Source organism: Malaclemys terrapin, chromosome 6, assembly GCF_027887155.1.
Source record: "Malaclemys terrapin pileata isolate rMalTer1 chromosome 6, rMalTer1.hap1, whole genome shotgun sequence".
NCBI lineage: Eukaryota > Metazoa > Chordata > Testudines > Emydidae > Malaclemys > Malaclemys terrapin.
In genome coordinates, this window is record NC_071510.1 from 4,638,813 (window position 1) to 4,655,916 (window position 17,104).

The 17,104-nt window shown below is 47.6% G+C and overlaps 1 protein-coding gene across 6 annotated transcripts in view; it reads left to right on the forward strand.

Annotated features, from left to right (window-relative positions):
• PSD3 (pleckstrin and Sec7 domain containing 3) overlaps positions 1–17,104 on the forward strand; it is a 150,870-nt gene that overhangs the window by 72,985 nt on the left and 60,781 nt on the right. For all 6 annotated transcript variants that reach the window (XM_054031577.1, XM_054031578.1, XM_054031579.1 and 3 more), the window contains 3 exons: positions 3,002–3,114; positions 7,333–7,391; positions 12,743–12,832. In XM_054031577.1, the coding sequence (XP_053887552.1) occupies positions 3,002–3,114; positions 7,333–7,391; positions 12,743–12,832 (262 nt within the window). The remainder of the gene's footprint in view (positions 1–3,001; positions 3,115–7,332; positions 7,392–12,742; positions 12,833–17,104) is intronic.

Here is a 17,104-nt window from a genome sequence, read left to right on the forward strand (position 1 = left end):
TCACAAGGCATACTTTGTACGAAATTTAATATAGTCTTGTAAAAGGGGTGAACATAGAGGTATAGACTGTCACAGTTGGTAATCGTCTTGCCTGTTCTGGTGATCGAGGGGAACAAATAGTAGTACTGTGGCCTAGCTGTGGTGCGTTAAAAGTTAATAGGAAAGACATGATTGAGCCAAATCAGAAGAATGAGGGAATTTGACAGCGGAATCATGATATGCGCCAAGCCTTTTTGGCTAGCCAGGTTTGGAATTCAGGCTCTCCAGTTGCACTGCCCACTCGAGGTGCTGAGCTCTTCTGAAATCGTGTAAGCACCTAAGAACGTCTAGACCAATGGGAGCTGCTGGGTGCTCGTACACTTCTGAAACTCTGGCCGTAGCATTTTAACTTCCTGGGTTTAAAAAAAAAAAAAAATCGGAATTGGGCCTCTCCCTTTAATATTTAGGTTTGTTATTTTTAGGAGTGAAAACATCCCCTCTGTGTGGCAACAGTCTGCTACCACTGATATAAATGTTCTGACAGCTAAATAGTAATAACTTTAAAGGAGAGAGATTTTTTCCATTGATACAAAACTATGAAGATTAGTTTATAACTGCCCCTCCTCCCCCCCCAAAATAAGGACTTTTTGCAAGTGTAGTTTCCAGGAGCTCAGTCCTGGAAGGTGCCGAGTACTGTGACCTGCTCCAACAATGCACTTAAGCACGTATTTAACTCTTTGAAAACTATGGTACTAGTCATGTGCTTAACCACTTTGCTAGATTGGAGTAAGAATGCTCAGTTCCATGCAGGATCGAGCCCCATGTTGTGGAATAAGGGCTGCATGTTTCAGTTTGATAAGCCATGCAGTGTGATTCCAAATATACTTTGTATTTCAAATGGTGAAATCCAGTACCTTTCAGTGCATGTTTCAAGGGGGTGTTCTCCCCAGGATTATGCATAACTCCCATTTATATTAATAGTAGTGCCCTTCAATAAAATATATGGTACAGTAGCTGTTCAGAACATTGCAGTAGCAGTGTTACTACAGATCCGGATTGTGCCTGGTCATTACATGGTGTGCAGGGGCGAGCGTGCAGAGAGCCTTTCACCCACCATCTTAAGGCCTGTCTCAGTCACAGACCCTGCTCCCTAGGGGCACATATCACAGCAAAGGAGGAGGGGAGAGGCAAGGAGGAGGTGGGGCCATAGCTTCACCCAATTGGAACCCTGAGACGCAGTCCACCCCAGGGCTCTCGATGGGGTGAAGCGGCTTCATATCACCCACAATGTAGGATCGTGTATATTGGCAATAATCTACCCCTACAGCATTTGGGCCTCGCCCACTCAACATTGCAGTATTCTTCGGATAAAATAATGGAGGGTATATTTTGTACTGAATATTAATTTCTGTGGTCCTGTGGCTTCCCTTGCCTTTTGTCTTGTTTGTTAGACTGTAGAGTTGTTGGGGCAGAGAACATGTCTTCTCGGTTTGCAAAATGGAGGGCAGCGATATGAACTGGGGAGAGACTAGAATGTGGCACAGTTATGTTTAACTATGAAGTAGATTGTTTAAAAATAAATACATAAAATTAACAACAGTTCTAGCGCGTGCCTGCACGCACACAGATATAAGGTCTGGTGGTGCAGAGATCTCCTAGGTAGCCAGCATCAACTCACTCTCTCTATATATGAAATATGAGATTATTCAGCTACACCACTGTGGACTTCCTCCATCATGTAGTGTAAACAAAAGGAGCATTTACTAATACAGTTTTGCCGACCACAAGGGCTCAAAAATCATGAGTCAGGCCCCCAAACATCCCGAGAGTTTCAGAAATAGCACATCTGGTGTACGTTGTATTTGCCTTCTTGTGTTGAGCCTTCAAGATTTACGTTTTCAAGTTTTTCTCTGCAACCATAAGGGCTGGAAACACCCTTTAAAAAAAAAAAAAAAAGAAAGTGGAGACTCCCATGCGGTCACCTGACTGCAGGATTTGGGAGTTTACGAAGAGCACCAGATTTCACTGGGGGAGTTGGCAATGCTGCCGGGAGGAAGGATGCTCTTATGGTTAGGAAACTGTTCTGAGACTCAGAAGGCGTGGGGGTGGGGAGTGGAAAGGGGTTGGGCGGGAGGGTACTTGTGGCTCTGTACAAACTTTCCTGTAACCATGGGCAAGTTACAGTCTCCCTGTGCCTCAGCTTACAGGGCTGTGGTGAGGACAGATTCGTTAGGGCCAGATGGTTCCTGCTCTTGATGCACTTGGGTGAGGGAGTCTCGCTTTCCTTCCTCCCTTCCCTGGAGCTCCCCATAGGGTGGGGTGGCCCCACACCACTCCCATACTGGGGATCCTCAGGGCACAGTCTGGCCCTTAACATGTGGGAGGCCTGGGGTACTGTGGTGATAGATGCTAGAGAGATGGCTAACCATAAACAGCATTGTCTCTGAAGCTATTTAATCCAGGCCTCAATCCTGCAGAACCTTAATGCACATGCCTATGTTACTACCATGAGGGGTGCCATTGATTTCAGTGGGACTATTCACAGCAGTAAAGTTAAGCACGTGCTTAGGTGTCTGCAGGATAGGGACCAAAGTGATCATTTAAAGAACAACAGAAAATGCATTTAAAAATTTCACCATTCACAATAACAGGCCTGCACCAGTCTTCCGTCAAAGCCCAAATAGGTAGTGGTCCCAGCTGTGCTCTTCCTTTTTTTATCCCTTGCATATTCTCTGTCCAAAAAGCCTCAAAATACAAGAGGAAAATATTTAAAATAATACAGTTTTGTATCAGTACATTTATCCTACTGCTCAGACCATCAATAACTTGCTTGCCCCTTTCAGGTTAAATACATAGGGAATAATTATCTAGTTGGGCTTTCTTCCATTAGAAGACTCTTGGAAACAAGTTTTTGATATGCAGTCATCAATCCCTTCCTGTGAAATGTGCTATATTATAAGGGCAATGCGAGGCCAGTAGAGATCTATGTTTTTAATTTCAGCTTTCTTTAAACTTCTTTTAGGAGTTTCTTTAAAGCCTTTTCACTTATTGGAGAAACTCAGGAAAGAGAGAGAGTATTAATCCACTTCTCCAACAGATACTATCAGTGTAACCCGAACACCGTTTCTACTCAAGGTAATTTTGCTTCTGATTTCTAGGTCATGGACATTCCTCTTTGTTCTTTCACTTTTGGCTATAGCCTGTATGTTTCCTGCTAGAAATATTCTCCTGCCTGAGGCAAAACAAGTATATGCATGAAAATGGACTGTTTGTGGAAGGCGAGAGATTGACAACAGTGAGAATGGTAGTCCTCTAATTTATCCTTGCCAGAAGAATGGTATGGACAGAGGCAGGGCAACCTTATTCATATTGGCCTCCGTTCAGCACGGTATTTAAACATGCCTAAGTACTCGAGTAGTTCCTCAGCATGGCTGCGTACATGCTTAAAATTGGGCATGTCCTCCCTGGCCTCATTGCATGTAGGCCAGCTAACATCAATTAGTAGGCAACTTCCTCTTCAGCGCACTCAGTCATTTTTAAAATTTGGAAAGGAAAAAACAAAACCAAGAAAGAAAACATTCCCGAATAAGAGAACAAACTGCTGACATAACTCCATTGAATTCTATAGTTAGACCAACAGAGAATTTGACCTAAAAATTCCAACTACTTCAGATGATGCGTAAGTCTAAAATAAAGATAGTAGGGAAAGAAAGAAAGAGGAAAAATGTATTTCAGGCCCCGCTTAATCCCAGCTACCTAGATGATTTTAGCTACTAATACATTAAAATTGGGGTAGAAGAAGATGAATAACCAACTGTGCACATCACAGATGAAATAAGACATTGTTTGGAGTCAGAGTCAAGAATTGGGTATAGAGAGGATTAGAATTAAATCTACTGTAGCTGACTCCATACTAAATTGATATGTTCCTCCATGACACTCTTAGGAAGTGAATTGTTGAATCTAAAATAAATGTTTAGCTTCACCCAGATCCGAGGGGTTGATTGTGTCTTTTGGCTCAGCCCTCTACGGGAAGTGTGGTTAGCTGCTGCATCCCAGGAGGGGTCCTCCGAAGGATGCGTGATGCCTGTACCGGAACACTCCAAATCGAAACCCTGGGGGAATGGGAGTTACCATTGCTGGTGATGGTAGCTGCTGTTGTTTTATTTAATACTACTGTAGTACCCAGATACACCACTCTGGATTGTACTCTGCAGTACAAACACCTAAGGAAAAATGGTTCCTGCCTCAAAGAACTTACTTTCTTAAGGTGTGTCTACACAGCAGGATTCTTTCAGCTACGGGTAGTGTAAGTACATGCATAACCCCCCAGCATGGGTATAAACAGCAGTGTAGACGTGATGCACGGATTAAGCCGGTAGGGTGAAGGCGCACAAGAAGGGTGTGGTGGTGTACTGAGTACGTATCCTACACGATCTATATTGGCCCAAGCCATGACTTCCCATCTACACCGCTGTTTTTAGCAGTGTAGCTCCTGCTGCCTCCTGCTACTGGAGCCTTTCCTTGCTGCAGTGAAAGGCTCTGGCAGTGGGGAGCAGCTGAACCCTTTCCGGATCACCTCCCCTCTGCCAGAGCCTTTTACGGACACCCGTAGCTACCCACATCAGTGTGGACACAGCCTGCTTCTCATTGGGGTACGTAACTACAGGTACACTACACCCTACTGAAAGACATAGACATAGCCTTAGGGCCTGATCCCGCAACGAGCCTAGCACATACCTAGTCCCACTGGCTTCAAGATTCGATCACATCTTATTTATTTCTGTTCAGTACACAGGATGGACAGTGCGTACGGCCCAATGCCTTACTCACTGCACATCATCCAGAGCGCCCACTGAATGGGAAATAGTTCATTTCCTCACTGTTTTTTTTTTTATGGTGCTCATCAGTGTAATAGTTGAATGCTTCATAGAGAGGGATGAATGTGTCTTCACCCATCCCCGGTGAGGCGACACCATGATGGGGGTACTGAGGCGCAGAGAGATGATCGATATTTTCCAGTGTTTGCTAGTTTGGGGTGACCAATGTGAGACGCCTAGGGCCTAACCTCCCACAAGTGATCAGGAACAGTCAGCATGGATTCACGAAGGGGAAGTCGTGCCTGACTAACCTAATTGCCTTCTATGATGAGATAACTGGCTCTGTGGATGAGGGGAAAGCAGTGGATGTGTTATTTCTTGACTTTAGCAAAGCTTTTGATACTGTCTCCCACAGTATTCTTGCCACCAAGTTAAAGAAGTATGGGCTGGATGAATGGACTGTAAGGTGGATAGAAAGCTGGCTAGATCGTCGGGCTCAACGGGTAGTGATCAATGGCTCCATGTCTAGTTGGCAGCCGGTTTCAAGTGGAGTGCCCCAAGGGTCGGTCCTGGGGCCGGTTTTGTTTAATATCTTTATTAATGATCTGGAGGATGGTGTGGACTGCACTCTCAGCAAGTTTGCAGATGACACTAAACTAGGAGGCGTGGTAGATACACTAGAGGGTAGGGATCGGATACAGAGGGACCTAGACAAATTAGAGGATTGGGCAGAAAAAAACCTGATGAGGTTCAACAAGGACAAGTGCAGAGTCCTGCACTTAGGACGGAAGAATCCCATGCACTGCTACAGACTAGGGACCGAATGGCTAGGTAGCAGTTCTGCTGAAAAGGACCTAGGGGTCACAGTGGACGAGAAGCTGGATATGAGTCAACAGTGTGCTCTTGTTGCCAAGAAGGCTAACGGCATTTTGGGCTGTATAAGTAGGGGCATTGCCAGCAGATCGAGGAACGTGATCGTTCCCCTTTATTCGACATTGGTGAGGCCTCATCTGGAATACTGTGTCCAGTTTTGGGCCCCACACTACAAGAAGGATGTGGAAAAATTGGAAAGAGTCCAGCGGAGGGCAACAAAAATGATTAGGGGTCTGGAGCACATGACTTATGAGGAGAGGCTGAGAGAACTGGGATTGTTTAGTCTCCAGAAGAGAAGAATGAGGGGGGATTTGATAGCAGCCTTCAACTACCTGAAGGGGGGTTCCAAAGAGGATGGAGCTCGGCTGTTCTCAGTGGTGGCAGATGACAGAACAAGGAGCAATGGTCTCAAGTTGCAGTGGGGGAGGTCCAGGTTGGATATCAGGAAAAACTATTTACTAGGAGGGTGGTGAAACACTGGAATGTGTTACCTAGGGAGGTGGTGGAGTCTCCTTCCTTGGAGGTTTTTAAGGCCCGGCTTGACAAAGCCCTGGCTGGGATGATTTAGCTGGGAATTGGTCCTGCTTTGAGCAGGGGGTTGGACTAGATGACCTCTTGAGGTCCCTTCCAACTCTGATATTCTATGATTCTATGATTCTACAACTCCCATCAGTTTCAGCTGGATTAGTGGGCCATCAGCACTTCGGAAAGCTGGCTCCAGATGTCTCAAAATGAGGAACACAGTCAGTGGCTGCTTCTGCAAATGTTGGCCTACGTGACTTTCCCAATGCCACATAATCAGCCAGTGGCAAAGCCTGAAAGAGAACCCATTTCTTCCGGCTTCTAATCCAGTGCTGTCACCCCAAGAGCCTCTTCCCCTGGATCCCTGCCACACTGACTACACAACAGGCAGCGTCTGCTGCGTGTGAGGCTGGGGTCCTGTGAGCACCAGCAGCCTCTTTCATTGTGCAGCCCTGCCTCATTCCGAGTCTAAGACAGGCAGTTCAGGAGTCAGGGGTCCTGCCCGGGGAAATAGTATGTGCTCATGTTATTCAGGACTATGTTTCTGGAAGACCAGACATGCCAACTGAGAGAGGCTATAACATCTCCTTGCTGGAAGGTCAGAGGTGTCCCAGGCAAGGAGACGGGGTTTATTCTTTCTGTTCTGGCCCTAATGAGCAAAAAAAAGAAAAAGAACTGATTCCATTTGGTGTACTGATACCCGCAAAGTAGCCGTGAAAGTGTGGTTTTTACTTTATTTTATCAGTCGATGCTGCAAGACAGTTTTGTCAGGTGATAAAAGACGAAAGAAAGTATGAGATGAACTGACTTTCGTTAAATGACTTTAGATTGATTTTCCTGCATTTTTCTGTGTGTTACTTGATGAGCAGATTCCCCTTAAAGGCAGAGACAGACTAAGTTGGGGAGCAAGGTCCTAGTGCAATCTGAGCTGATCTTAAATACATTGTCCTGGGTAGCGTGAGTTTGTGTAGGGTGACCAGACGTCCCAATGTTATCAGGACCTTCCCGATATTAGGGGCTTTGTCTTATATATGTAACTATATCCCCACCCCACCCCGAAAAAAAAGTGTCCCGTTTTTTCACACTGCTATCTGGTCACCCTATTTGTGTGTGATATTTGCTCTGTTTCTTTTCCCAGATGGAGTCCATTGTCTCACCTGTGCAGTGATGCTGCTGAACACTGACCTACATGGCCATGTGAGTGCACATGCTAAGAACATGCTCTGCCCTTGTTTTCAGGAAGTGCTTGCCGGTCAAAGTTGAGCTTTCAGGAAGTGGTGCTGGTCGCAGAACAGCCCTCTCAGGCGCTCCTTGTTTTGCACGGTGCTCCTCCTTGGGAGCAGGACTGCCACTGGCCGCTCTGCTAGCAGCACAAGGCGCATAGGCATGCTCGCCGCCCGTGTGCTTGGATACAGTTGCAGTCCTTATGCTCCTCAGAGCACAGATACTGCTTCCTCCATGGGATAGCTCAAAGGCGGTCGTCTGACAACTGGCCAACAGATCCTGTTGGGGGGAAAAGCTGCACCCCCAGAAGGGGCGTGGCAGTGGGTGTGGTTCCCTGCATGCCCCTCCCGACCGCCAGGAGGGTTGTGCCCACTACCCCAGTTGCAGCATTGCCTATCCCTTGGGTGGGGGAACTGAAAGCTCTCCTCCTTCTGATGCTCATCCTCCTTTGTGTTGCTCTTCCTGGGGACAGCAGCCTGTTCTGGCCCGGCAGCAGCAGTGCCGGTTGGCTTCTACCTTCCCTGGGGCTTTGCTATCCTGGGGAGGAGGAGAAAGAACCTGGGAGGAAATGGGGAGGTTTGGGCAGCCAGTTATGAACTGGGAGCTTCTTGGATGAAGTGACCACAGTTAACGTCCATTCAGTATTCTCTGCAGCTGATGTGAAAACACACATGAGCCAAATAAGGCAAAGGGTGTGTCTGGCGCACTTGATGCAGTAGGAGACTACATAACATATTTCAGTGCTCTAAGCACCCCGTTGTACGTGCTCATGGTGAGATATGACTGCTCTGAATTTTAACCGTTTGCTGCACATTTTTTGGGAGTCTCCACTACACATTTAGGGTCTAATTCTGCACCCCTTAAGTTACGTGGACTAGCACTTACCCTCAGGAGTATTGGCGTCCGTCGGCTGGCTTGCATGAGTAAGAACTACTCCGCATATGCCGTTTCCAGAAAACACAGACATTTGCACAAAAGCAAATGCTACCCAACAACAGCTCCACCTTGCAGTCTGTCATGCAGGTGAAACCTCACTGAAGTTAGTAGGAGCTTTGCCTGCGTGAATGACTGCAGCATCAGGCCCAGAGTAATTTACCCTCCAAGATAATGGTATCGGCAATACAGAGAGTAGAGTGAGATTCTTGTGGAAATCTGGATTCCATGCCCATTTCCAGTGGGAAGTGGAGTTTCTTCTTGTTGGATAAAGCCAGAAAAGGTGTAACACAGTGATGCTTTAACTGGAGATGTAATACAGGGTTCTACCATGCCTGCTAGGCATCGATCCGCGTTGAGTGCAGTGCAGAACTCCCTCTCCCGAAGGAGTGCCAGGAAGGATTCTGCCCTCCGAGAAGCAAGTAGCCCCCAGGGGCAGCCACATTCCTCCATTGGGTGCAGCGAACTCCCTCCCTAACTCCCTGCTTGGTGGTCTCACTTTGTGGCCATGCCCCCTCCCTGCCTCTTGGGGTGGGGGGGTGTCTTCTTGTTTCCCATTGGCGCACAGAAGGAACTAGGGTGACCAGATGTCCCGATTTTATAGGGGCAGTCCCGATATTTGGGGCTTTGTCTATAGGCTCCTATTACCCCCCATCCCCGTCCTGATTTTTCACACTTGCTGTCTGGTCACCTAGAAGGAACAATTCTGGCAGGCATTTGTTCAAGGGAGGGCAAGACTCCTTGACACAGTGTAAGAGCCTGGGAGAATCTAACCACAATTTCTAGCCTCTTTTCGTTCAGTGCCATTCTACTCATAGCCACTAGGTGGCAGAGAAGGACTGGCATTTGCCTGAGTTATCCTTGCTCCAGCAGACCCTTGCAGATGGCCTCTCTGTGCTCTACAGGTTAAAATTAACGCATGGACACAAACTGTACCTCAGCCGCCCTATCGCCATCCGAGGGGAGGGGAGCTATGTGATCAGGCGCTGAGATGTGGGGGTAGGGTGGGACGAATACAACCTTACATTGGTTTGATGTGGCTGTTTAATTTGTATTTCAGAAAATGTATTTACAATGCATAGAGACCTGCCTTAAAGCACCCCAGGGACCGACCCAGACTGGGTTCTTAATGGGGAAGGGGGTATTCTAACCGAAGCAAGGCAGAGCTGTCCTTCAAACATTTGGGAACCTTTCGGGGTGGCTCTTACAAGAAAGGAGGTTGTCCCTTGTACAGACTTCAGAGCAACTCCAAGGAATTTATAAAAGTTACAACTAAGACTTTCAAAGTTGTCTAAGGGACTTCAACATCCATTTCCCATTACTTTTAATGGGGAGTGGGAGTCCAAAGCCCCTAAGTGGCTTTGCAGATCTCAGCCTCCAGATTTTATAAGGGAAAAATAGTTACAAGCAAACTCTACTCCCAGAGAGCCACATTCTGCTACCCTCTCATGTTGAGAACAGTGCCTTTCTCCTCCAGGAGTCTCATTGAAGTTGATGGCACATCTCAAGGAATAAGGCAGCACTCATCCTGAGTAAAAATAAAGCTCCAGGAATGGGCCCCAGAGATTGCCCCGTTGTTTAGCTGGAGACTATCCCTTTACACTGCTGCTGAGGTTAAGCTGAGTCTGTGTGTTGTAATACCGTGTAACCCTGCAGGTTTCTGTGACTGGTGGTTATTACCATGTTGTCTTAAGTGTGGAGAACACAGAGCGGCCGCCCTAACAAGTAACAGAATCCTGCATGTATTTCTCTTGTCCTTTCCTTCCTTGGATCACCTGTAATCCTTTTATTCTTTTGCATTTCCCTTATGGATGGTAAGTTGGGTGTTTATAACTTTGAATGCAGCCTCTTCTGCACATATCATAACTCCTGTTTTCTAACTCCAGTATAGTGTTCCAGCCTGTTCGCATGTCTCTGCTATGCAGTGAAGCCTACCAAAGAAGTAAATGAATGGATCTAATGAATCCCCTTTATTCCTCCCTGTCTTGCTGCAGTTCATCCTCTTTCCAGGTACTGGAGTAAGCTACTTCAGTTACCATGTGCTGGAAAAGAAGATCTAAGAAGGAACCTATTAATATGGGTAGCAACCCACTTCAGGTGGAGAAATGAATTGTAATTTTAGGGTCTGACTGTAGCAGCAAAAGCCTAAATCTAAAATTAAAACCTCACCCGTTCAGAGCTGTTTCTTGAAGCTTAAAAGCAGGAGTTAGGGCCAGGTTGGGGGCTGGTGTGTACGTTGTACTGCTCCAGGAGAGAGTGTAGGTCAGACACCCCTCTGATGGCACAGTTCCTTCCTGGTCGCCCCTTTGCTCTGTGAGAAGGGGGAGTGATTTATTGCTGGGTTATACAGTAGCAAAGTGCAGCATCTCCTTGTTGGATCAGCATTGCTAGGTGATGTGGTGGGGGTGGAATCCTGGCTCAGCCCACTCCTCACCTCTCCCTGCCCGTGTGCTCTGGTGAGTGGCAGGCACAAAGAACAAGGGATGATGTAGCCCTAAAAGTCCATAACTTGTATAATAGATGGAGCTCCTTCAGTCTGTCAGGGCCTGTCTGCATAGGAGAGTTAACCCGGGCTCTTCCTCACGTGTTGTCCCTAACCCAGCTCCTGTCGCACATGGAGCCTTCTCATCAGAGTTTTTTGGTGCTTTCAACCCAGCTGGGGTATAGGCTAGCACTGCTTTAACTCAGGGTGGTAACCTGCCGACTTCGTAGTGAGTGATTCACTGTCTTCCCACGATTCTCCCACGTACCCGGATGGACACACAAGTTCTTCCATAGTTCACCGGGAAAGAATCATAAAGTGGCTCAGCTTATTGTAGTGCTAAGAACCATGGGCTATACCCCCAGAAGTCCTAGTGACACACACGAGGGAGCGCAGCACCAGTGAGGTCACAGTGACTTGGCTGGGCCTTTGCAGTGTGGCTGCTCACAGCCAGGCCAGGGTTACCTGGGTACTCTGACCCTGCTGCTGATCACCTGCGTGCAAGTGAGAGTATAAACCAGGGGTGGGCAAACTACGGCCTGTGGGCTGCATCCGGCCCCTCAGGGCTTTGGCTCTAGCCCGCGAGATTGCCCCCCCTGGCGCTGTGGGCCCCGCGCTGCTCTCAGAAGTGGCTGGCACCACGTTCCTGCGGCCCCCAGTTGGGCGGGCCGGCGGGCAGAGAGCTCCGTGCGTTGCCCTTGCCTCCAGGCACCGCCCCCCCCAACCCCCCCCGCAGCTCCCATTGGTGGGGAATGGGGAACCGCAGCCAATGGGAGCTTTGTGGGAGGTATCTGGAGGCGTGGCAAGGGCAGCACACACGGAGCGCTCCGCCCCACCCTCCCCCAGGGACCACAGCGCTTCCGGGAGCGGCGCGGGGCCGGGGACAGGGCAGGCAGGGAGCCTGTCCCAGTGCACATCGCTGCCACCCCGGAGCCGCTTTAGGTAAGCGGCGCCAGGCCAGAGCTTGAACCCCTCCTACACTCGGGCCCCCAGCTCCCTGTCGTAAGCCCCCTTGTACACTCTGCACCCCTCCTGCACCTCAACTCCCTGCCCTGAGCCCCCTGCCACACCCTGTACCCCTGTGCACCCCAACCCCCTGCCCTGAGCCCCCTCCCGCAGTCTGCACCCCTGCACCCCAACCCCCTGCCCTGAGCCCCCCCCGCAGTCTGCACCCCTGCACCCCAACCCCCTGCCCTGAGCCCCTTCCTGCACACTGCACCCCCTCCCGCACCCCAACCCTCTGCCCTGGCCCTGCATGCAATTTCCCCACCCAGATGTGGCCCTCGGCCCAAATAAAAGGTTGTCCACCCCTGCTATAAACCAAAAAAGGACCTTTGGATTGGAAATGCCAGTGCAGCCCCAACCTCAGGGAGTCACCGAAAGTCAGGGTTAGAAATATGGGGTTTAATTCAGAGCTTTATTTTCCAGTTCAAGTTTCAGTTTCTAACCTGGTGGAAGAAGTTCTTCCCAGCTTCTGGACAGCAGCTTTGGCAACATGGCTCCAGCTTTCTGTGAATTCAGACCTTAAAGTTCTATGAACATAACTCCACCCTTTGTTAAATGCTTGGAGATCTGTGGATGAAAAGCACAGGGCAAGTGCTAGGAAACCCCACCACCACCTCCATCCTCATTATGATGTTTGTGTACTACTTAACATCCATTGTTTGAACGGGAGGCTGGGTTATTAACACACATTTCTTGTGCGTTTTCCTGCTGGGTTTAGGAAGACGTACGTGCATCAATGTCTGTATAATTCTGGGAATGCGTCTCTGCACAGCCTGCCTTGGGCTCAGACTAAAGCAAGGAGATGCCATCCATCCAGATGTGGTTTTCTTAAGCCTAACTGTTGTTGGACAACAGCACCAATCTGATTGTATGTTTCTGTAATGCATCTTTTGGTGATTTCCAGAACATTGGGAAAAAGATGACCTGCCAAGAATTCATTTCCAACCTTCAGGGGATGAACGAAGGCAAAGATTTCCCTAGGGGGCTGCTGAAGGTAAGGGATGAATTTAACGGCTGGTTTTAAAATAAGAGATTTGCTTGTGCCTTCACTGACTGGTTTCTGAGTCACAGTTAAAATAGACCATGCGGTTTATTGAATTCCTATTTGTTAGTCACGATGGTGAATGGGCTTTTCTCTGCTCCCAAAGTACATAAAAAATTCACTCCTGCAAAGTCAATTAGTAGTCCCAATGAGGATACTTGCAGTGCATAAAGGTAAATCTGTGCATTAGTCTCTGCAGGTTTGAGGCCAGAGTTTTTAATAAAAGGAAACAAAGGTGTGGCACAATCTATGAGTGCTATGTAATGATAAGAGCAGGGACAAAGCCAGCCAGTTATTGCAACTGAATATTTAAGAGGGACCCCTGAATTGTGTATTATATAAGTTTTATATAGAGCTTGGGAAGAGGCGCATAGGGGCTTTCACATCAAAACGAGAGAGATAATTTCAGATTAGAATGCATTGTCCTGCTTTTCTTCAGGGTTTGTTTGTATAATTTTTGTGAGTCTTTAAATGTGAATAACTGCAGAGCCTGAGCTGGCTTCATCTCATTTTAGTAGCAATAATAGTGGGAACTATTTCTTTTCCTTTGTCTGGTGGTTGGCATGAAACATCAGGCTGTTTGAAGGGAGACTAGAGTTCATGAATTGTTCAGTAATGGGAAAATACGAAATATTGTTGCACCTGGCGCCTGACCCAAAATCTACTGAAGTCAGTGGAAAGATTGGATCAAGCCCCTAATGAAATGCAAGACACAGTATATAGTTCAAGGTCGTTTTTTTAATTTTTGTGGTTTCTCCGGTTGCTTTTGGCTCCTCCTGGGCTCCGTTTCCTAAATTTAAGCCCCTGTTTGGAAAAAATAAAAACCTTGGCCTGGGTGGTTAATAACCGAAGTGTCGCTGAAAGGACGCTCGCAGGTAAACTCATTTCTACCATTGCCTTGGAGAGGCATAGTGGGATTACTTGGCAGACTAATTAAAGGCTTTTATTGACTAGCTAGATCTCCAATGCTGTCTTTAAATAGCCTGTTTAGTGTACAAAAGGAAGATTTCCATTGGACTCACCTGCTGTTTATTTTTCCGCTGTTGGAAGAATAATGATCATTATCCTGGCCTGTGCTATTAAGGACCTTTAGCACTGACCTTAAAGCTATCCTAAATGGGTAGCTATAAACCTGGGATAGCTGGCTCTGTGCCAGCCCAGCCCAGCATAGGGAGTGGGATAGGGCTTGGAAGGATTGTTTCAGGGGCTAAAGAGGGTCTGGCAGGAATGCAGTACTCTCCATCAGTCCCTGCCTGCCCTTGTCCCGGTTCCTGGCAGATACTCTCACCTGTGTGGGAGGCTGATTAGACCCCCGTCCCGCCCCAGGATCAGAGGAGGAGGAGGCAGAAACGTGGCTTTTAGAGCCACTGTTGCCTGTCCCCTGACTCTGCTGAGATATGCTCTGGCACAACTGAGGGTTTGCCTCTCGTTGTTTTTTCTTAGGAAATCTGAATGTACCAAGAAGCAGTAGCCTTGTTTTTCAATAGCTCTTACTGGCAGTCTGCAGCGGATATCGTAGCAGCCAATACAGGCTTTATGTTTAGAAATAAAAATCAGGCACATAGGCCTTTATTCAGCAAGGTGCTTTTAATGTAACTGTTCCATTAGCAACACTATGGATGAAAGCAAATTCAGTGTCTGACTCAGAACCCCTAAAAACGTGTCCTTGCTCTTGACTTCGCAATTCCTGTTAGATCTATGCAGAGTCCACAAGGTGGCATGCTGTCACAGCTGAAAAAGTAACAGCGAACAAGAGTTTGAGAATACCAGACGCCCACCTCTCATCAATACAGCAGGGGTCAGGGAGAGAACTGGACCTCTGCGAGTCACAATTCTTTCTCCATTCTCCTCTCGCTGGCAAGCTAGGCATTTGCCGTTATATGGAGCTGGGCTTAAAGGTATATTTTCCAAGTTTAGTGGATGCAGGGAAAGTTAATTTTTATTTTTTGTAGGCTCATGGCTAAGCAGCAGTTCTGCAGAAAAGGACCTGGGGATTACAGTGGACAAGAAGCTGGATATGAGTCATAGAATCATAGAATATCAGGGTTGGAAGGGACCTCAGGAGGTCATCTAGTCCAACCCCCTGCTCAAAGCAGGACCAATTCCCAACTAAATCATCCCAACCAGGGCTTTGTCAAGCCGGGCCTTAAAAACCTCCAAGGAAGGAGATTCCACCACCTCCCTAGGTAAAGCATTCCAGTGCTTCACCACCCTCCTAGTGAAATAGTGTTTCCTAATATCCAACCTAGACCTCCCCCACTGCAACTTGAGACTTGTTCTGTCATCTGCCACCACTGAGAACAGCTTAGATCCATCCTCTTTGGACCCCCACTTCAGGTAGTTGAAAGCAGCTATCAAATCCCCCCTCATTCTTCTCTTCTGGAGACTAAACAATCCCAGTTCCCTCAGCCTCTCCTCATAAGTCATGTGCTCCAGACTCCTAATCATTTTTGTTGCCCTCCGCTGGACTCTTTCCAATGTTTCCACATCCTTCTTGTAGTGTGGGGCCCAAAACTGGACACAGTACTCCAGATGAGGCCTCACCAATGTCGAATAAAAGGGAACGATCATGTTCCTCGATCTGCTGGCAATGCCCCTACTTATACAGTCCAAAATGCTGTTAGCCTTCTTGGCAACAAGAGCACACTGTTGACTCATATCCAGCTTCTCGTCCACTGTGTCCCCTAGGTCCTTTTCTGCAGAACTGCTACCCTGCCAACTAGACATGAAGCCATTGATCACTACCCGTTGAGCCCGATGATCTAGCCAGCTTTCTATCCACCTTACAGTCCATCCATCCAGCCCATACTTCTTTAGCTTGGCGGCAAGAATACTGTGGGAGACCGTATCAAAAGTCAGCAGTGTACCCTTGTTGCCAAGAAGGCCAACGGCATATTGGGCTATATTAGTAGGAGCATTGCCAGCAGATTGAGGGGAGTGATTATTCCTCTCTATTTGGCACTGGTGAGGCCACATCTGGAGTATTGTGTCCAGATTTGGTCTCCCCACTATAGAAGGGATGAGGACAAATTGGAGAGAGTCCAGCAGAGGGCAACGAAAATGATTAGGGGGCTGGGGCACATGACTTATGAGAAGAGGCTGAGGGAACTGGGTTTGTTTAGTCTGTAGAAGAGAAGAGTGAGGGAGGATTTGATAGGAGCCTTCAATTACCTGATAGGGGTTCCAAAGAGGATGGAGCTCGGCTGGTCTCAGTGGTGGCAGATGACAGAACAAGAAGCAATGGTCTCAAGTTGCAGTGGGGGAGGTCCAGGTTGGATATCAGGAAACACTATTTCACTAGGAGGGTGGTGAAGCACTGGAATGGGTTACCTAGGGAGGTGGTGGAATCTCCTTCTTTAGAGGTTTTTAAGGCCCGGCTTGACAAAGCCCTGGCTGGGATGATTTAGTTGGGATTGGCCCTGCTTTGAGCAGGGGATTGGACTAGATACCTCCTGAGGTCTCTTCCAACCCTGATCTTCTACGGGAAAAGAAAATAACTGGAAGCCTCAGGAGCCATCTAGCTAATTCTCCAGGAAGCTGGCTGGCCCTGACATATGCCACAGGTGGAATCTGAATTGCCATGGCAAGGAAGAGCCATATTGCAGATACTGCTCTCCTGCATAGTATCTAAAACAACCAAAGAACAAGTAAAAATTAACTCTTGCCTCTAACTAGACTCAGTCAGTCCCATTAACCTTCAGTGCCACTGAGAGAAGAATCTGGCTCCGTGAGGTTATTTTGTATGCCTTCGAAATGGCAAAAGTTTGGTTTGCTGACATCAAGCTTGCTGCATCCTGTGAAGTCGAGTGGTGAGACTGCTTGGAGCTAGGTAATACTCTCTTCATTATCAGCTTGAGAAGCTCTTTGATGTGAGATCCGATTCCCCCTCCCCCCCAAGCGAGGTCTCTTTGTTTTACTAAGGTTTCTTGTACAATATCGACACTTGGATATACAGCACAGAGCTTTAGAGTTAGGCTGCAGAGTCTTTGATACCGTTTCAGGAGCTGAGATTTTATTCTTGCTGGAATTTTAAATGAGAAATCCAGATCCGATCTTCAGCACCTTGTGTCTTCCTGCAGATCTGCTCATTAACACTGACTAGAGCTTTACTCTGATATCTCAGTCTGTGATCCATTCCCCGCCTTTGTCAGATCTGAGGTTGTTGGTTTTTTTAATGTTGAAAACCGAGAGGAATAGAAGCATAAGTAACTGAGATTAAAAGCT